This window comes from Micromesistius poutassou (assembly GCF_964030765.1).
Source record: "Micromesistius poutassou genome assembly, chromosome: 1".
Lineage (NCBI taxonomy): Eukaryota > Metazoa > Chordata > Actinopteri > Gadiformes > Gadidae > Micromesistius > Micromesistius poutassou.
In genome coordinates this window covers 385,205-407,355 of record NC_140271.1, presented here as the reverse complement: position 1 = coordinate 407,355, position 22,151 = coordinate 385,205, and the positions used below count along the sequence as shown (strand labels likewise).

General features: G+C 45.0%; 1 protein-coding gene across 1 annotated transcript in view; it reads right to left on the bottom strand.

Moving 5' to 3' along the window:
- LOC311366605 (rho-related GTP-binding protein RhoN-like) overlaps positions 1-22,151 on the bottom strand; it is a gene marked incomplete at its 3' end in the record, with an annotated part of 34,271 nt that overhangs the window by 4,326 nt on the left and 7,794 nt on the right. The window contains exon 3 of the mRNA XM_084485392.1: positions 2,028-2,137. Within this exon, the coding sequence (XP_084341518.1) occupies positions 2,028-2,137 (110 nt within the window). The remainder of the gene's footprint in view (positions 1-2,027; positions 2,138-22,151) is intronic.

Sequence of the window (22,151 nt, the reverse complement as noted above, 5' to 3'; positions counted from 1 at the left end):
AAATTAGCTTTTTCCTAAGCTTACCGTTTGAAGGAATACATTGGTTTGACAGATTATAGAGAGAGAGCATTCTTAGAGCTATCTTTTCACTTGACAACTACATTTCCATGGTTATCGTATTGGAAAGCAACATTAAACACAAATATTTTTATGATGAGCCATGCAGTTCATATCTTTAACTCGAAATGTTTTTTTTCTCTACCACTGAGACTTGATGCTGAGGAAAGTCTTACCACTACTTAGAGGTCTTAGTTTTTGTGCTCATTTCTGTATTTGCATATATAGAGTGAGAATGTATACTTGCTTATTTATTTGAAAAAAAGGTGTTCCCGCTGGCGAAATTTATTTTGGAGTCCTTTAAGCAGCGCAGAGATGTGTTGTATGTCTGAAGTCTTTCCGTCCCGGCAATTGTTTTGTTTTTGTTTTCTTTTTGCTCTGTGTGATGATATGAATGGATGTGGGCATGCATGCATGCATGCGCGTGTGAATGTGTATGTGTGCGCATGTGCAGACATGTATTGTATAAAAACTTGTGGATGTGTGGGCATGTGTGTATGTGTGCGCATGTGTGGGTATGTACTGTACGGAAGAAAAATATGTAGTACACGAGCATGTATTCCTTGTTCTCTTGTGTGTGCCGGTGTTCTGTGTTTTGTTTTGTTTTTAGTGTGTCTTATAAGCCCATGAGGGCTGGGCACCTATGGTGCATGACACCAAGTTTAAATTAAAAAACTACTACTACTACTACTACTACTATAGAGCAGCATTGGCTTGTCAGCTCTGTTGTACACACTAAATACACATGCATCCAACATTTCGAATTGGCTCCAGTGTGACCAATATATGTAGCTGCAATGAACAAAGCAACAAAAAAAATTAAGAACATGGCCAAGCAGCAATCTCCGCAGGTCAACAGTCTTAGTTTTGGGTGGCTCTTGTGCAACAGGTTTTCCATGTGACCCCACAAGATACGGAGATTAGCAGGGTGGCTGCCAAGGAGGTCAAAGGTCATGGGAGAGGGGGTTGGTGGAAAGAACCTTGGATGGCAGCTCGCTGTTGACAGGATCCACTAGAGGCTTGTACGGTTTACATTTTTTATCAAAGGTGTCCTGAGGGTTAGATCTACAGTTTGTGGAAGAAGGTCTCTCCTGGGCTCAGACGACAGAATGTGTCGGCAGGCACGAGAACGCCTCTGAGACACACAGGAGGGGCGTCTCGATGAGACTGGCCTCACACACGGCTTCAAGATGAGAGACTGCCGATGGTCCACCCGGCCTGCTTAACGTGACACACATGCATGGCAAACATGGTAATTAAGAAGGGTGGTACTACTCCATGTTCTCACAGCTCCAAACCACTCTAACCGAAGGTTGTAAAATTGGACAGACAGCCACAATCGAGCACTGACTAACCTGATGAGACCATGTGGGAGACATGGTCTCATCGTCGCAGTCTCACCAGGTCACCAGACAAGCGTCACTGTCCCCACCACCACCACCACAACCATCATCTCATTCTGTGTGAATCTGGACATTTTCAAAGACCTGCTTTGTGATTGCGTTGGCCTGGCTAATTCACCATCTCTGATCTTTGAGGCTGAATGCATGGGGTTTGGGCTTTTCCTTGTTTGGTTCTTTTCCCCGGCTCTTCTGCCCTTCAGCTCCCCAGAGAGCCAGGGGTCAAGTGCCCCTAGATGTGTAGGCTGGCTGGAACAGAGGGGAACGTGACACTCTCGCCTGTCTGCAGATTTGTTCCATGCTCAATTGTTAAAAGGCTGAAAAGCCACTGAAAGCCATCCACACTATTGAAATGCATTTTACGTAGGATTGTATAAGGGAACAAACAAATACATCTGGCTTTTTTGTGTTTTAATTCTCTGGTTGTAATACAAACACTACCCGCTGACTGAAGGAATAAATAAAGTAAAATCAACTCTAATCAAACAAAGCCACAGCAGCAATAAATACTCAAACAACAAACCACTCCTGAAATAGGAAATATAAGAAATAAAACAAATACACACACACCTTCTTCATGACGCTGTCCAAAGTCTCGGGGCGGCTGATATCAAAGCAGATGAGGACCGCGTCCGAGTCGGGATACGCCAGTGGTCGCACATTGTCGTAATACGAGGAACCTGTGATTAAAAAACACAAGAACATAGGACATCGGGTCAGAATACTACTAAATTCAATATCGCAAATTTTCGTTCCATCAGAAATTACATGTCTACAGAGGCTGCCAAAATGTTTCTACACTCTATGATTTTTAGTAATCTGAATTATTGTCTGACAAACTGGTCGCAGGCCAATTTGAGCACATTAAAGCCACTTGAATAACAATACAAACAAGCAATAAAAATTCTAGATAAAAAAACAAAACTCTTCCACCACTGTTCGATTCTAAAAAAGTACCAACTTTTAAGCTGGGAAGACCTCCAAAAATATTTCAATGTGTGCTTGGTTTTTAAGGTCACTCACAATCTAGCGCCACCACCACTTGCTGAGTACATCAATAGAAGAACAGGTGATCGTGTCACAAGGGGATCGTCGAGGGGGGATTGTGTTATTCCGTTGCGAAAAAGCACTTTTAGTCAGTCAGCCTAGTCCGTCAAAAGTGCAAAGGAATGGAATTCAATCCCACAACATATCAGGGAGCTAAACACATACAAATCGTTTACTAAGCAGTTAAGACAATGGATGATCAATACATATACATGTCGGCACTTTACCGTATGGATAATGACTCATCAATGACACATAAAGACTCCTGTGGGGGCCTGCCCTATGCCATGCACATCATGAACCTGTGACATTGAATGTAGACACGAGGCAGCTCATAGGAAAGAAAATGTGCACGCTTGCATTCTGTTCATGCAACAACTAGGGATGTGGGGGGGGGGGGGGGGGACAGCTTTGTGCGGGGACGATGTTAAAACGTCTTTGTCTCAAAGGCATTTTCACACGACACACACACACACACACACACACACACACACACACACACACACACACACACACACACACACACACACACACACAGCTTGGGCTAGGAGAACCACACACACTGTGGCAGGGTATCGCATGCCACAGTGTTGCAGGACCTCACGCCTCAACAGAACTTCTTTGTAATTGTAATCCATTGGTTAATTATTACAATTTTGTATAATTTTAATCATTATTTAATTTAATCATTGGGCTCATTTTGATCCGAAAAGCATGATAAGGTATTGCGGTTCGATAAGGATGGCCAAAACATCACAATGTGTAAGAACCTAAGCTGACATTTTGAAATGTCAGTTTGAAATGTGTTTGACAATGCACTCAACAACATTAGATGTTTTGTAGAATGTTTTTGTTGTCAGGACAGTCTACGCCTTCTTGTGATGTTAGTTATAGTATAGTGTCAAAGTGATCAGTTCCTCACATAGCATGCAGAAGGCTTCTTGACCATGGAAGAACACTACTGGTAAAAAGCATTATTTGTAGAAATAATGAATCATCATAATCATCATCCATGTTCATCATGTCCATGATCATGACGATGAAGATGATGATCATCATCATTGTATTACATAGTTAGAACCAAAATGATTACACAAAGGATCAAAGGGTAGGCATTATCTCTCTCTCCACAGGCCGACCTGAGGCTGCTGTGTGACGCCGCCGCTGACGCAACTTCCGGGTAGCCAGCTTGGTTTGTTTGATTTGGTTGGCAGGACTCGGTTTGTATCTATATATTATATCTGCCACCTGTTCAGCATACTCTGTGTTGTATTCGCTGTTTCCTCGTTGGAGCTGCTTCTGTTGCACCCTTGAAAGCTACAGGGCTGTCAGGGCCTTTCTTCCCACTGATCACATGGATTGTATCCTCCCAGTAACTACACAGTTTTCCTGGCTAGGGCCAGAGTAGAGTTTATTTATTTATCTCTGTTAAGGACATGGTCACCTGTCTTGAGAGTGGAGCTCCATGCACGCTGATTGTAGTTTCTCTGTCCTCTTCTTGCACACTTTTTCATGTTTTTCATTGCATGCTTCATGCTTCATGCATAGCTTCTCTCCATTTATCTGCGTAGTCGGTGTGTGACCGGTTTCCCTCTTCTGCCCTTTTTGGGAACAATAAATTGTTTGGCAGAGTTGGCTCACGACCAAAGAGGAGGAAAAATGGAGAGAACCCTGTCGCTTCACGTACTGTCGAGTTGTAGGCATGGACTACCTTATTTAAGTGCTCTTTCCACTTGGACTTCTGGGTCTCCTCCAGTGTGCGCAACATTCCCAGCAGAGTCCTGTTAAGTTAAGTTATCCTTTATTTATCCCTTTTTGGGGGAAATTCTTTCTCTGCTTTTGACCCATCTGGGAGCCGGTGAACACCCAGAGCAGTGGGCAGCCGCAGTGCAGCGCCCGGGGAGCAGGTGGGGGTTTCAGGTGCCTTGCTCAAGGGCACCTCATCCGTGGATGAGGACGTAGGAGAGTGTTGCACAACCACTCCCCCCATCCATATTTTGGCCTACCGGTCGGGATTCGAACCGGCCACCCTCCGGTTACCGGTCCAACTCTTTAACCAGTAGGCCACGGATGCCACTTAAAGCGTTCTGCTGGGTTGCCTTGTGGATGGTATGGGCTTGTGCGGGAATGGCGAATGCCGCAGTAACCTTGGAGTTTGTGAAAGAGGTTATTTGCAAACTCTTTCCCTTGGTCGTGGTGGATCCTTGATGGGAAGCCGAAACGCATGATATAGTCATAATAGAGTTTTCTGGCCGTCTTCCCTTTTTTTGTCCTTGGTTGCATATGTTTGCGCATATTTCGTAAAATGGTCCACAACTACGAGAATGTGCTCTTCCCCTCCCCTGCTCTTCTCCAAGTGTAATCAGAGTCAATTGAAATCATCTTGACACACACGAGAAACATAGTGCTCTGCTTCCTGTCTCATCTTAGGCCAGAAAAAGCGTTCCCTAGCGAGAGCAACCATCCAATCTGCACAAGCATAAGTGTCCCATTTCCTGGTCGAGGTGTTTGTAGTTGAGGGGCTTTAAGGACTCAGGAACCACCAGCTGTGTTCTGGACGTGGTCACTCTCTTGAGGATCCCCTCATCGTTGATCTTCAGACGGGGCCACACTCTCTGACAGCTTCATTCTCTGCTAGCTTGTGTTTATGGTTTAGGTATGCATGTGTTTTTTTCAGGGCCAGGATTCTGCTGATGGCTGGGTCTGCGTTTTGGGCAGCTCTGACGTCTTCCACTGCAAGAGGCTGAATGGACTCAGAGACATTGGTCTCTTCTGGCAGTGCATCTATATTACAGGTGACAGCAGAGATCCAATCAATTTCTCCTGTTCTTTCTCCCTTCAGAGCTTTTCGGATGGCGTCCATAGCTTCCTCTTGAAACTCCTCATTGCATTCCTGCATAGCTTCTTCCATGGGTTTTGGTCGCTGGGAGAGGAAATCTGCATCTCCATTTGATGATCCAGGCCAGTACTTGACTAACCTGTAATCCGCCAGCCACCCAGCGGTGTCCTGTGGCGTTGAGTTTTGCCGACTTGGTGACATACGTCAGTGGATTGTTGTCACTGTACACAGTAAAATGGGGTGCATGAAACAGAGCACGAAAGCGCTCTGTTAAGGCCCATTTCAGTGCCAGGAATTCCAATTTTCAAGAGTGTAACTTGTAGTTCCTTTCGGCCGCTGACAATGTCGTACGCGATCACTCTGAGTGCTCCCTCTTGTCGCTGGTATAAAACAGCACCCAGGCCCTCTTCTGAGGGGCCCGGGTCTTCTTAGCACTAGCTCCGTCAAGGCAACCCAGTCGGCAGCACCACTTGCGTAGGCGGACAGCAGCCCACCTTGCTCGTCTTTTTCGGGGGTAAAAACGCTAGTCATAGGTGACTCTGTTATACGTTAAGTTAAACTACACACGCCAGCAAAAGTTATTTGCCTACCCGGGGCAGGGCTCCCGGAGCCATTGAAGCTAATCTTAGGGTGCTGGCATGCGGTCAGACCACCGGTCGGAGTTAGATTAGATGCACCAAACACCGGCGCTAGTTTCAACAACATTGTAGTTCATGTCGGCACCAACGATACTAGAATGAGACAAACTGAGGTCACAAAAAGCATGACTTCGCCAGAAAGATGTGTCAGCATCGATTAATTCTCTCTGGCCCTCTACCCGACAGGGGTAATGATGAGCGTTATAGTAGATGATTGTCTCTAAACCACTGGCTGGCAGGATATAGTTCAGAGCAGGGCTTTGGTTTTTATAGATAACTGGCCCTCCCTGTGGGGCCACCCTGGCTGATGAGAGACGGCCTTCGCCCTACTGTTTTGGCAACCACAGCAACCGATTTGCGGTCGCCAAAACAGTGGAGTCTTACACTGCACCTATATCTACTGTGGTGCTGCCTCGTGCTGTCTTGAGGTGTAAAAAACGCAGGTGACGGCCACAGCAAGTATGTCAAAAATCACACTATTTCACTAACCCTGAGTGTGAACCGGACTCCCTCTGAAAATAATAAATCGGAAGTGCTCAGAATAGGATTTAATAGGAGCTACTCCCCCCAATTATGTTAGCTCCCAACTATCTAGAGAATTAAAGAAAGGTGGTGGAGTAGCCTGAATATCTAACTCTAAGCTTAAACTAAAGCCAAAAAAGAAATATACATTCACATAATTTGAGGTGCTCGCTCTCTGCTCCTCAATTCCCAGACAAACACAACGAGTTTCAGACTTTCCTTTTAGCTGTACAGTAGTATACCGCCCCCCCAGGCCCGTGCTCACTTTTTGTATATGAGTTTTCTGATTTTGCAGCTTTTCTGTCCATTACATATACCCTTGGCTTCAAACAGCTCGCTGGACCTCGTCTTGACCCGCAGTGTAGACATCTCAGACCTGGTTGTGTGACATATTTTAATTGTAATATTCCCTAGTGATACATTTTTACTGTAATACGCTCACATAGCCACATCCAGTAGCACCGAGCATAGTTTAGAGGTAATTTCCCCTCACAATCGCCAGAGGGCAGCACTGAACACATTTGACAAATTAAGCAGTAATACTCTCACATAACCTCAGAGGGCAGTACTGAGCACATTTAACAAAGTTACAAACATTTACACTAGGGGCAGCAACGGACACACAGAGGAAGTGAGAAAACCATAGAAGAAGTCTACAGATGTTACCCCTTTCACTTGCTCCCCTCTGTAACTATAGGGGTTCTGTGGATTGCCTTACTGATGACTTCAACAATGCCTTGTCTGCTGCCATTGATTCTGTTGCTCTTGTAATTAAAAAGCGATCAATGAAAAAGACAGCTCCCTGGTTTAATGAAGAGACAAGAAACAGACAAGAAACATCTGAAACTTGAATAGAAACAATCACAAGTTTCTTTTCGACACAGTGAAGAGTCTGACTCAAAAACAGACTCAGAGTGTAGGGTCCTCCCTCTTTGCTGGTCAATTCATAGATTTCTTTGAAAACAAGATTCAATTGATTAGAGAGGAAATTGAAGTTCCCAATCCTACGGGGCAAGACCCCATCTTGCCCCGTAGGAATAGGAACTCTGAGGCAAGACAGTTCAAGTTCAAGTTCAAGACAGTCCCTCTGGTTGACCTGTAGTTCACCGGTGGACATATGAAGGTTATATGAAGTAAATAATTCTATGTATTATAAATGTGCAAAAAAGTTTTCACATTTTGCCAGTGAAAGACAGTGAGCGTTGCAAACGATGGCTGCGGGCGATAAACAACCCCACAATTGGAGAAGACGGCGGTATTGAAATGATAAAAGGTAAAACGATATGCAGTCTCCATTTCAAACTGGAGGATTATGATAGAAATCTTTTGGGCATGACGAGGCACGCTCTAAAACAAACTGCTGTTCCGTCCGTCTTCGCTGTGGGCCCGTTCCCAGATGACCAACAGGCCAGCGCTTCTAATGCACCTCCCGCCGCAAAACGCACTCGCCTACAGGTAAGACTGTCGTAATCTTCTACTATATTTCTGTTTACACAAGTACACAATAATAGCTTGAAAACTTTACAAAATCACTCCCTAATGATCATGTTTTCATTTTCATATTCTTTTCCCTTTATTTTATTGCTGGAGGTCTTTCACAGTGCACTGCTCAGTACCATGTTCCATGGGGATGGGTAGTATGTGCGTTGTCAGTTGGGACTTCCTGTGGGTTTTGGGGCATGGGTCCAAGAGGCTTTTCTGTAGAGCTTGGCACGTTATACGTGCCTACCGAGTTTCATACATATTGGTGAAACGTGGCGCAGGGGCTGCTTTTTAAAGTTCCTGTAGGGGGCGCTACAAACACGATTTTTGGTATGTGAGCTACAGGCACCGGTCTACACGTGTCCTGTGAATTTCATATGCATAACTATTACGGTCTCCGCAGAGTGGAAGTATGTCAAAATTTGACGATTTTTAGCCTATGGCGGGCATGCTGTTTTTCCAATCGACTTCATTTCACTTGAGCAGTTGGAAAGTCGGTCCCGCTCAAATCAAACATTGCGTCTATGAACTGTGGTGATTTTAGTGACAGGCCACGCCCATTTCGATGCCACGCCCCATTTGAAAATATGTTGGGTTTACCTTGTTCAGAATTTGATTCTGAACAACTTTTGTATTGGGGTCAACATCATAGGAGTCCAACTTGATGTTGATATGAGCAATTAACTATTTTCGCGGTTTAAACCACGCCCGTTTTAGAACTCAATGGCTCATGGGTGCTTTAAACTTTATTGTATAGACTAATATTTAGGTCAGATTGAAGATAATGGGCCAGAGGTGATGTGGGCTAAAGGGTTTTTGTCAAAGTCTAAAAACCTGGGATCGTTAGGCAATTTACTGATGGCAGAAAAAATGGGAACCGGAAGTCATAGGTTCTTGAGGCATATTTGTTCAGTATGTGGATATGCATGTGTGAGCAAAGTTTCTCAAGCTCTTTACTTGTTGTGGAAGTACCCGAGAGTCGGAGAACCTGACGCAGTCTGTAAGATTCATAATATCAGAGAATACCCCCGTCAGTTCGGCCGCAGCGCAATGAATGAATAAAGATTGTAGTTATTTTACAACCTCGTTGATGAGCAACATTAAGAAAAACATGTACTTTTAATTCAGCCTTGGGTGAAATCGAAGCGTAGCGTCTGTGTGCTTCCACCTTTAATGAATGCATGCCATGAGCGCTCCCGCGGCCGGGACACAATTCTTATAGGGGGTAACTACACTCACCGGCTTCCTCCATCTTCTGCGCCACCTTTTTAAATAAATCGCCGTTTCTCGTTTTCCGACGGCGACAACAACAACAACAACAACATGACTATCGTCCCCTTCTACTTCCGGCTCACGGCCCCAGGAAAAGATCTTAAGCATGCGCAGAACGCAATTCAACGCATAAGCCAATTCGACGTACATGCACACTTAACTCGACTATGAATCGCATTATCTAGGGGTCTTAACTCGACTATGAGTAAGCCAATTCGATTCGAGTATAACTGGACTAAGGTGTATACATGCATCTTAGTAATCCAATCATAGATGGACTAAGCCAATAAGTCGACTTTCTTGAGTGTCATGTAAACGCACTGAATCACTCTCACAAGCAAGAAACTGGTCTGCGGTTTGGAGGGGGGGGGGGGGCGGGGAGGAGCAGGGCTGCAACTGTAACTTTACACACACACACACACACACACACACACACACACACACACACACACACACACACACACACACACACACACACACACACACACACACACACACAAAACAAGTGGCAAAAAGATTACAGCGATCTATAGCGTTGGTGACAGTAATAGGCAAAAACTCTGATTACAACATTGGAACTGGCGTTATTTAGCAACGGGCGGGCTTCAACAGGGAAAGTGGAGGGTGTTCTTTAGGAGTAATAGGAATTTGGGAACACTGCGTTGACTTGAAGAGAATCAATTACCCTAAAGAGTGACTTGAGCTTGCGAAATGCGCTGCCGATTTTGCTGTAGGGGGGGTTGAAAAACAGGTGAGACCAAAATAAGTCCTTTGTTTAAAAAAATGAATGCGCTGAATGCGGTCTCAATGGAGAAAGGGAAATCAGATACTAATAAATAGAATCCACCTTACTTTTCTGCCTAATGCACACAATGACAACAATTGACTTTCTGCATAGATTTCTTTTTCAACAAACAATCGTTCTTATGACCGTGCCAAACTTATTTTCTGCATGAAGTATGATAACCACTTAAGATTGTGCAGCTTCCAGCTGAAAAGCAGTGCAGGGTCTAAGAATGTCTAAGAATGTGATAAATATTTCTTGATGTTTTGTGCTAAGATAAATTAATCCAATTGTGAACAAAAACTGTGTGAAAGCAGATTGCAGGAGCCTACGAAGGCTTAAGGGAGGGAATCAAAGGAAGCCTGTAGTTGAATGAAAGCACTAATCTTGTTCTATCTCCGCATCCACAGTATTATTGTAAACCTCATGGTTATTTTTGCTCTGCAGTGAAGCAAAGAAAGAAAGGCAAAGAAACTGCTTTTTTTTTTTGCCATGAGCCCTTCTAATGTGTCTGTAAACACATGGAAGGGGGTGCAAGGCAGCAAACACTTCCAATAGGTTTTCTACACAAAAACATCCACACATACACACACACACACACACACACAGACAGATCAAATAAATAAATGAAGAAAAGGGTGCTGGTGCTGTGCTGGGAGTTAAGAGCCGGCTAAGAAAAACACACACACATTGAACACCCCCCCGGTGACGCCCTTCCCTCTCTTTCTCTCTTGTGTTTGGCCATACACAGTACGCCACCAAAACATGTCACAATTGGACACTGGAGTATCGTAGCAACCTGGAGGCATACTAATGTGTTTTTTGTGAGGGGGATCTGAAAGGAGGGGAAGAAGGGTTGAGAGAGCAGGAGACCGAGAGTGATGGGGGAGGGAGGGGGGGGACTAATGACTTAAGTCCATTCATGTTCAGGGAGAACTAAAACAAATGGTTGCTTGGGTTCAATACTTTAAGAGGCTGATTAAACTTTCAATGGTAAAATATGCATGTTTCAACATCTGAGGTGTGTGTGTGTGTGTGTGTGTGTGTGTGTGTGTGTGTGTGTGTGTGTGTGTGTGTGTGTGTGTGTGTGTGTGTGTGTGTGTGTGTGTGTGTGTGTGTGTGTGTGTGTGTGTGTGTGTGTGTGTGTGTGTGGTTTACTGGCCATGTCAATTATTGCTTAGTTGCTTCAATTAAAGCTGTAGTAAAATAAAACTAGAGACATCCTCTCATTTCATCAATATTAACTATCATTCACACTATTCACATCAACCTCATCACGATAAAAGCACAAGCGGGGACAATCCCTCTCAATGGAATACACAGTTTAAATGTGCAAACCTGGTAGCACGCATACGCGCATGCAGGTGTTGCTGTGAATCGGTAACTAAGGGGCGCACTCACACTAGGCCATCTGTACCGTGCCAGAGTACGTTTGCCCCCTAAAGTTTAGATGGTTTGGCTAGTGTGAGCACGCCATCCGTACTCAAGTACAGCTAAATTCCGTGGCCTCAGTACACTTCAGAGAGGTGTGCTCAGGCCACGCTACAGATGCTAATGAGCCGACACGCGCACCCGCATGCGGGTACGCAACCTGTATGTACGAGAGGCAACCGTACTCGGGCCCAGTTGAGATTGCCTATTGTGAGCACAGTGGGGGGGGGCAATCGTACCTGAGTATGGTAGCTTTGCCTAGTGTGAGGCCCCGTCCACAAGGGCGAAAACGATCTGTTTTCCTTTGTTGCGTTTCAGGAATATCTCCGTAAAGACGGACTCGGACTCAAACGCATCGAGCTGTAGAAACGCCACAAACAAAAGTGGAGCACATCAAACCTGCATGCATGAAGCCCATGCGCGCTGTATACAAACGTACAGTCGAGGAGGAGAGAGCAGTTAAACCTTTTAGATAGAGCAGAGATACTTTTTAATGTACAGTTAGTAATTAAATGTACCAAAGGGGCTGTATTTAAAGTTACAAAAATAATACAAATCAAATAAATAAATTTAAAAATCAATACAACTCTAATGTCCCCAGCTGGTGGGGGGGGGGGGCGATGACGTCATCGTTTGTGTTTCAGGCGTCCACAAGAATCCTAACACGAAACCGCATAGGTCCGTTTTTTTATCTGAATCCACCCTCGGAGGTGGTGTCAGAAAAGTGAGTTTTCAGGCACCGGATCCACCGGAGCCGTCTGTACGGTCGGCCCAAACGCACAACGACTTGTGCGGTTTTCACCAAACAATGGGCTCCGTGTGGACGGGGGCCTGAGTGCACCCTAAGGCAACGACGGCAGAGTTCTTCAAAGGTGTTGCAGCACAGCTGGGCCAGAGGAGGTGACAGTGGGTTAAATAGCCATTGACCGTTGGCTGGGTCTGTAGGCTCCTCTGCTACACACAATATCCATTAAAGCAGCAACAGCCTCCCCGTTGCATGGATCTGACTCAGGCCTATTCTCTCTCCCTCTTTCTCTCTCGCTCTCTATTTCTCTCCCTTTATCTCTTTCTCCTGGCTAATATCCCTCTCTCTCCCTCTATCAATCTCTCTAGATTCAAGAACTAAAGGGCTTTATTGGAATGGAACATGTACATGGTACATTGTACATGTACAATACACATTGCCAAAGCATTGAAAATGAAATCAGATAAAACATAGGATATGAATTAGTAACAGTACATCCTCATCCTCATCCTCTTATCCGCGGGGGCAGCAGCTCCAGCAGGGGGACCCAGACTGATGGGCCTCGTTGACCAGCTCTGACGGGGGTCCCGAGGCGTTCCCAGGCATCCTTACCAGATGCCTGAACCACCTCAACTGACTCCTGTCTTTTTTGTGTATGTATTTTTATTGTTTGTTAGACAAGAGATGTACAATGTTACACAAGTTGTAATATTTTACAACTGTTACGTTTCTTTTTGCGACAATGTACAATGTTACAAGAATTGTAACATTTCAACAATTTACATTATTATATTGATATAAACCCCATCCAACCCTAACAATTCCTTGTGCCATACAAAAAATAAAAAATAAAATAAAATAAAATAAATAATTATTATTATTTTAAAAAAAGAAAAAAAAAGGGGGGTTCTCCTATGATGAAAGTATTTGTGCTTTACGTTGAAGCTTATTTACTAATGAGAGGGGAGAGTTGTAAGTTTGTCGAAATAAACCAGTAAAGGGTCCCAGACTTTGTAGAACTTTTTAAATTTTTAAAAACATCATATCAGAAAGCCACACTGATGCCTTCAGTGGTAATTGGGATTTCCATTCCAAAAGTATTCTCCTTCGAGCAGTAAGAGTTGCAAAAGCAATAAAAAAATTCTCGCTAATGGCTATCGCAGTGTCATTAATTCTTACCCCAAATATAGCCATTAAAGGGCTAGGTTGTAGATCTAGGCCAAACTCCACATTCATAATCCCAAATATTGATTTCCAAAATTCTCCCAACTGGGAGCACGACCAAAACATATGAGCTAAGTCTGCGTTGGTGGTTCTACAGCGATCACACGTCTCAACTATTTCAGGGTATATTTTGGCAAGTCTGACCTTACTATAGTGAGTACGGTGGAGAACTTTAAATTTAATCAGATTCAGACGTACACAAGAAGAGGTTCCATTCACACAGCTAACAGCTCTAACCCATGTCTCATCTGAAACGACCCATTTTGTCTTGATGTTGTCTGTTGATACACTATTAAACTACATAATTGAATTATATAAATTAGAGATTTGGCCCTTCAAAGTTAAGGGAGTCTTTATTGCAGCACGTATCGATCGCTCCGGAAGCCAGGGTCCTACTACTACTTACAGCGTTCCGGTAAATCACCGTGAACTTGAGGCCAGCCAAAATCTTACAGGCGCACCTTAATTATAATTTCTGGATATGCCCAAACTTTAAGTGTGGAAATATGCTCATTGGATAATAGTTTTCAGGGTGCTTTTAATTAACTCCTTGATATGAATAAATGCATCTGAACCATGGGATCTGAACAAATAGGCGAATAACGTATAACGTAACGTTAACCAGTTGTCATCAAGCGTTCTGCTATCGATTATGAAAGTGACATGTAACAATTCAAATTAACCAACCTTCTGAGATATTGATCATTTCAGTTTAATGAAGCAAGTTTACTTGAAGTTCTGTTGGTCTCAGATTAGTCTATCGGGATGCGGCGACCCGACAGTCATAGAACTCCTTGGCATCTTCGGGTGAGTGGAGGATGAGAGTCTCATCCCCCAACTGAACTGGGAGACGTGCAGGATGTCGCAGGCTCAATCTTATCTTCTCACAGAGGAGTTGCTTGACATTTTTAAATGATGCTCCTCAGTTTGGAGCCGCTGAACTCACATCATGCGTCAAAGCCCAATATGAGGTCTTGATATGAGATGACTAAATGTTGTTACAGACGTAACAGTTATTTGTGAAAACTGAAATAACCAGAGAAACCTCAGTCTGAAACTGAAATGACTGCCTGCCATTGTTTGATAGTGGAAATGAAAGGAGACATGTATGAAATATAATGTTGAACTCTTCTCCTGTGTTCATTAGTTTAGAGCAAGGCGCTTCGCCAGAGGGTTGTGACACCTCACTGACAAACACACACAGAAACACACAAATCCGAGCCCTCCAACCCGGTGGCAATCCTGGTCTGCCTTCTCCACAAAGGCACGTTGGGAGGAGGGGGGAGGGGTTGGGGGGAGTCGGGGAAAACCAGATCCTGTTTATAAATCACATTATAATTTTTAAACACATGCGATGCATGTGCGTACACAAGTGGGATGAAGCAGGGGATAAGAGATATAGCCCCCAAACATTCTCACACACACACACACACACACACACAGACACACACAGCCCTCTAATGTGCTTGCTCCACACTGCCTGACTTGACTGAAACACACCTACTTTGTCGGACACACACACACACACACACACACACACACACACACACACACACACACACACACACACACACACACACACACACACACACACACACCAACCCAGTAGAATGTCTAACTGTGAGACACAGTTCCTTCATTCATTAATAAAGATCAAAAGAACATTGACTTAAGTGTTTAATGTGAATTCCACTCAAGGGACCCTCTCTCCGGGATCAAGTCCAGCAGGAGCCTCCTAGGAGGAGAGGAGGAGTGTGTCCGTCTTGAATCGATAGCGCTGTCATTCCATTTCAGCAGATCCGGGGGTGGGTCTCCTGTTAGTGCGGGTCAATGGAGACTCAAATTTTTAGCGCTTAAAACACCAAGACTTGCCCAAGACCCACAATGTGGGCCCCCAAGGGCCACAGGCCGGCCTACACATAGGAGGAGGGGTGGTGGGGGGTGGGGAGGCATGGCTGTTGAAATTCCCATATGCTAAAATCCCTGCGGTCACACAAATGCCAGTATGCATGGATTCACACATTGTGCACACATACACACATACACAGGGGTGCGCATAACTGGTACACAACTATGCATGCGCGCCCATAATCAGGGATGCGTAACGTCACTTGTGTCACTAAAATACTTTTGACTAACTAACGGGAGATCGAAAAAAATTTAAAAAAAACGAAATACATTGAGCAGCTACTTTGGCGTTCACCACCTGCAAAGAAAAGGAAAATGGAGCCGGAGCAGACGAAAAAAAAAATATATTTTTAAAGTGGCGCCAAGATGTGCCGTAGCTAGAAATGAATGATAAGCACACTGAAACATGCGCTCTTGTGTGTGCGCTGTGCACCGCGCACACACTGGAGAACTTTGCAGAATCAGCTGATCGCAACGTTCCTTTTGTGAGATATTCAAACACTCCGTGGTCGAGCAAAAAACACTGCTGTGCTTAAGAAGTTGTGTATAGAGGTTATTTGCACGCCCCTTTTTACGTCGCCGCGGCCATTTTGTTGACATGACACTGATTGAGAGTGAGTGAGTTGTCTGAACTGAGTGAAGTGAGCTGTCGTTCTGAGTTATCAATATTATGGCTTCGTTCGCACGTTATCAAATGGAAACCATCCATCGTAACGTTACAACTTACTCCCTGTGATAAAATAATGTATAGACTGTGTGCTAGACCGATCTAACGGGGTCATCCCTATGTTCCCCGCTTTGTATGTGACCGGTGTTTTTCGTAGGTGGAATCCGGAAGAATGAATATTAGGGTTACGGTTATGGTTAGGGTTAGGGTGAGGGTTACGATTAGGGTTATGGTGAGGGTTATGGTTATGGTTAGGGTTAGGAGGGGTTGCAGTTAGACAAAGACAAAGACGTTTTAAGCTGATTTTACGTGCTTTGCGGTGGTTCTGGTCCCTTATAATCCTACCATACATACAAAGCTGGGACACAGGGGGAGATGGTGTACTGGCTATTCCCCACAGCGTGATCAGTCACCTACACGGTGCAGTTCTGCGGTTCTGCTTGGAGGGCGATAATAGATCATAGGGATAACACGGGAGGTTTGTTAGGAGGTACATCATGGCTAGCTTCACACCAGCAGCTAACCGGCGGTGCTGTGGATGTTTTTTACCTTCACCCTTTGGTGCAGGAGCTAATTAGCGCAGATGGTGTGTGTGTGTGTGTGTGTGTGTGTGTGTGTGTGTGTGTGTGTGTGTGTGTGTGTGTGTGTGTGTGTGTGTGTGTGTGTGTGTGTGTGTGTGTGTGTGTGTGTGTGTGTGTGTGTGTGTGTGTGAGAGAGTGATGGAAGCTGTAAGGAAAGTGTGTTAAAAGTATCAAACAAACAAAGGTGTGTGTGTGTTTGTTAATTATAGCATTCGTTTTGCTGTGCATTTGGTACAGATTTACCAGTGAGCCTCTGGTCTGTCTCATGTGGTTGTTGTGTACAGCTGGGCTCAGCCATAACGCTTCAACAACCAGTCTTTGAGTAATTGTGGCTTCATGTTTTTTTTATATATACACACGGATATAACCACTAGCAGACACGGGAAAGGTATATTGGTGACGGTGATGCTGTTGATGCTGGCGGGTGGCAGTGTGTTGGGAGAGTTTTTAAAAACCAATATGGGAAGATAATTGTAGTGGATGAGTTCTTGAACTTCCATTTCCGACAAAATAAGGCCTCTTGAGCACAATGAAATTGTGCTGTTGGCTACAAAGAACTTTCCATCGGAATGGATCGCGAAATCGAAGGGCTTCCTGTTTGAAGTATGTCCGACGACAACACAACGGAAAATTAATCACACAGGAAAAGACAAGGACGCTAAAAACGTGAAGGCATGCATCATATTTTAGACGTCTATATATTATATTATATTATTTAGACGTAGAGCTCCAGGTCTCCCGCCGGAGCTCTCAAGAGTGTTCTAGAATAACAACACGGCCAAAAGCTGTGTGCGCTTCATGATATTATGAATAAACGACTGCGTCTCTGGCATTACATCATTGCTTTTAGCGCACGTGTGATCTACCGGTCACACAGTAATGTCAAAATCCATACCGTAGCGTAAATTCACACCGGTGTACTCTCTATACTGTCTATACCATACACCCCGAAGTCCGAAATGGCGGAAAATCAGGCTACCGGAAGTCATCGTTTTTTTAAGGCAAATTTGTTGATCATGAGGATATGCATGTGTGAACATAGTTCATGAGTGTAGGTGAAACCTGTGACGCGTGCTGCTTCTTTCCGTTCGAATTTTTGGACAGTTGGTATAGCTCCACCTTTGGGCCAATCTGAATTTTACGCATAGAATATCTAAGTTACAGCAGTCCCCACAAATGTGCCAAATAAAAATTAGTTTTCGTATATGTTCAGGGGGGGAAAAATGCAGTCGAAGTGGCAGGAAAATAATAATAAGAAGAATCGACCCAATAACAATAGGGACCTTGCCGGTTTCGGCTCGGTCCCCAATTGTGGGTGCCTGGCCCCGAAAAGGTTGAGATCCCCTGCTCTAGCTGGTCATAAACCAATTTCGATTTGTTGCTGCCTTTGAAAAAAAAATCAACCAAAACCTGTGCAAAACAAAAAAAGTGTATGTATTTAAATGAGTAAATAACAAATGTTGATAATAATATAAGAGCACGGCAGCACACTTCACACAGTGGAAGATGTTCAGTATTTGAGGTTAGGTGTACTATTTAAGGAGGAGGTAGTAAGTCAATTGCTTTGTCAAACTAATACTTCACTCTCTTGCATGAACATGGAATATGAGGTACTTTTTTTCAGTAAATGGGGCATTATGGATTCAGAGCAGGCCGCGTATGGGATGGTTATCGCTGTAGCCAGTCAATTACCCTCCCGTTTCCTGCCTTATCTATCCTGGTCAGCATGCTACCATCTCAGCTTATGTTTTGAACCCAATACAACTCTAGTGTGAATCCTTCACCTCGGCTGAGATACGCACGCACGCACGCACGCACGCACGCACGCACGCACGCACGCACGCACGCACGCACGCACGCACGCACGCACGCACGCACGCACGCACGCACGCACGCACGCACGCACGCACGCACGCACGCACGCACGCACGCACGCACGCACGCACGCACGCACGCACGCACGCACGCACGCACGCACGCACGCACGCACGCACGCACGCACGCACGCACGCACGCACGCACGCACGCACGCACGCACGCACGCACGCACGCACGCACGCACGCACGCACGCACGCACGCACGCACGCACGCACGCACGCACGCACGCACGCACGCACGCACACACACACACACACACACACACACACACACACACACACACACACACACACACACACACACACACACACACACACACACCGCGCTTAGTGCACTGGAACAGCAGAAGAACCAGGGGGGGGGTCCTGTATAAACATGCTGGTTTCAGGCGGGTTTCTTCCTCTAAACCTCAAAGTTTTCTCCCCGCCTCATCACAGAGATGGAACACTCGCCCGTCCGTTCCATTGATGTTTGTGTGTGTGTGTGTGTGTGTGTGTGTGTGTGTGTGTGTGTGTGTGTGTGTGTGTGTGTGTGTGTGTGTGTGTGTGTGTGTGTGTGTGTGTGTGTGTGTGTGTGTGCGCGATTGAGTAAGAGAGAGTCAACTTGTTTGCCGTGTCTCTTGACCTTTTCTCCAAATCAACAAACAAATGACTCTTTCTTTCTTTCTAATCCTCAAATGATGCTTCACTATGATCACATAGAAAACCAAACAGAGGACACAGTGAAACAGGGTAATTGTAATGCTGAAAGTATTTACTTGGGCTGAACAATGTGGGGCTATATATACTGTATGTATACTCTGGGGAGAAAGCTCAGAGGATCAGATACCTGTGGGGTGTTCCAAGAACGGAGGTTTAACAAACACAGAGTTAACGCTGAACTCTAGGTTGATTGACCCTGTGCCGACTAACCCAGAGCTGTCGGTTCCACAGCACCGGTTATGAATTAGTTCAATCAACACGGGGTTGGTTAACACAGGGTTGTGCGCGTTCACGGCAAACCTATAAAGACGTGATGTATGGATCATGGAAATCCTGATCAAAATGGCGAAACGGGCCGCATATTTTACCGATCTCGAGCAGAAATTCAAAGTGGACGATGATGATATTGCTATTCAAGGTACTAATTATATTCTTTTTCCTCCCTCAGCAACTAAAGAATAAAAATGATGGAAGAAAACAGTGTTTGGTGTGTTTTTTTTATTTTTATTGAAATGATTTCTGCAAATGTGGTCTTGCATCCTTTGGCAGCCCTTACAAACATTTGCGGAATGTGTTCCTCCTCGAAGAACGGGTCAAAGGGGGGAGGCATCTCTTTGCAGAGTGGCTATATTGTGGAGGACGGCGCATGCAACAATTACATCGCATGCCCGTTCCGGACAAACTCTTAGTCCACGTAGGCACACACACACACACACACACACACACACACACACACACACACACACACACACACACACACACACACACACACACACACACACACACACACACACACACACACACACACAAGCACAAGTGTGTGCCACCAACAATACACATACACACACACACAAACTCACTCACTCACTTACCTTTTCAATCACAAGGCATTTTTATACTGCCATGCCGGTGCGGTCGCGGCTGGGCACACCCTGCAATTTCACTGTCTTGCCCGTGTAAAACCAAGGGGGTAAAAACCCCCTTCATCAAGGAGCCGGCTGTCTTGGTTCACTGGAGAAGGTGGGGCTACGCACGGAGAGTAGATCTCTTTTGAATAATTTGCATACTCTGAATGTTTAAATTTTTGTTATGATTCAAGACACTTAGTATACACTTAGACACAGTATACATCTGAGTGTAGGCTACAAACACTATTAACAAGTGCAAAAATGCCAACATATTCTTTGCTGCCCACTTGTTTTTTTATCCCGATAAAAGCCTCGTAAGGAAAGTTCCTCCGGTACTTTCTCGTAGATCGCACCGTCTTTCAGCGTCTTCGTTAAATGCGACAGCATGACCTTCTCCGTGATGGTCAGCAGCTCGCGGATTTCACCGTCTCTCCAATTAGAATGACTCATGTTGATATCGCTGCGTTGTCTCTGTTGTAGAAACAACACAGCGACACCTCTACCCAAGTCCCACCCCTGGAACCGCAAAGCTGTCTAATTGCATTTACATCAAAATGAAACCCCCAATATGTGTAGGGTCCGAGAGGGTAAATTGGGGTGCAAAATCAAGACAGTTTATTACCTCGGTCAGTGTAAATGCACAGACCACGCTGGGAAAAAGGCGGGCATAAGACAGGTATATCGGGCAGTGTAAAAATGTTTGCACACACACACACACACACACACACACACACACACACACACACACACACACACACACACACACACACACACACACACACACACACACACACACACACACACTTTCTATTTGATCAGATTGTAATTGAATTAGGTCTCCAGATGGTCAGAAGCTAAATTCTAAATGCCAGGCAGGATACAAAGCAGAATACAAAGCAGGGCTGAATGTTACCCTCTGTTCTGGAGGTGTGGGAAGGGGGAGGTGCAAGGCTTCCTCTTCCCTTAACGCTTTATTTACTTTCTTTTAAACGGTTTCTCAGACTCCAAGATAAACACATTAACAAAACTAAAACACTCGCCGCTAAACCTGCCGCTAATGACGTCAATTAGATCAACCCTTTCACACTTATCTGTCTGTCTCACCCACCCTGAAAGGATTACACGTGCTGCAGCCATCACAATCAATCATCACCCATTCTAATTCTAATCTATGATCAGCAGGCATATATATATATATATTTAAGCAATAGATCACGACAGGCTGTGGTATACGCTCATTATACCACAGTTAAGGGGCGTTGTCCGTCCCGACGCGCAGCGGAGGGGCGGCGACCCCCTTCACTGTGGTATAATGAGCGTTTATAAAACGGTTACGTAAATATGGCGAAATGAAAGTCATAGACACCCTCAATTTTGAAAAAGCTAGAAAGTCGGAAAAGCATTTTTTTTAACGAATACAAAAAAGTAGTCCCTCCAACGTAGAAAAGAACAGAGTGGGGTCGTCATGAGGGTTTAATCCCGGGAGATGGGATTCCCGGGAAATCTGATCAAGACTATTTCCTGATTCCCGGGAAAGGTTATGACGGGAAACAGGAAATAAGATAAAATTAAAAAACGCAATGAGTGTGCATCTATTGTTGTCATGACATACGGTAACGTTGATGGAGGCGAAACTCGAGCCCCAGGAAAGGAACGACACAAAAATGAAACAGCGAAACGCTGATCCGTGTCCCCCTCGGGAGCGGGTCCGTGGACTCCAGCCACGCCAGACCCACACAACCACGCCAGACACACACAACCACGCGCAGCCTAACTCTAGCCCCGGGAAAGGAGCGACACACAGGGCGAAATGCTGATCCGTGGACTCCAGCCGTGCCGGACACAATTTAACTTTGAGTGATTATTCTCGTTTGCACTGCAGCCGCTGGCCAATCAGCAGCCTGTTTACGTTACGCAAAAGTACCAGCTCAGCTCGCTTGGAACCTTGACAGATGTGCTACTAAAAAAAGTACCTGGTACCAGGTAGGGCTGGGCGATATGGACCAAAAGTCATATCCCGATATATTTTTTCTGCAAAGTGAAAGCTGTGAAATTAAATGTTCAGT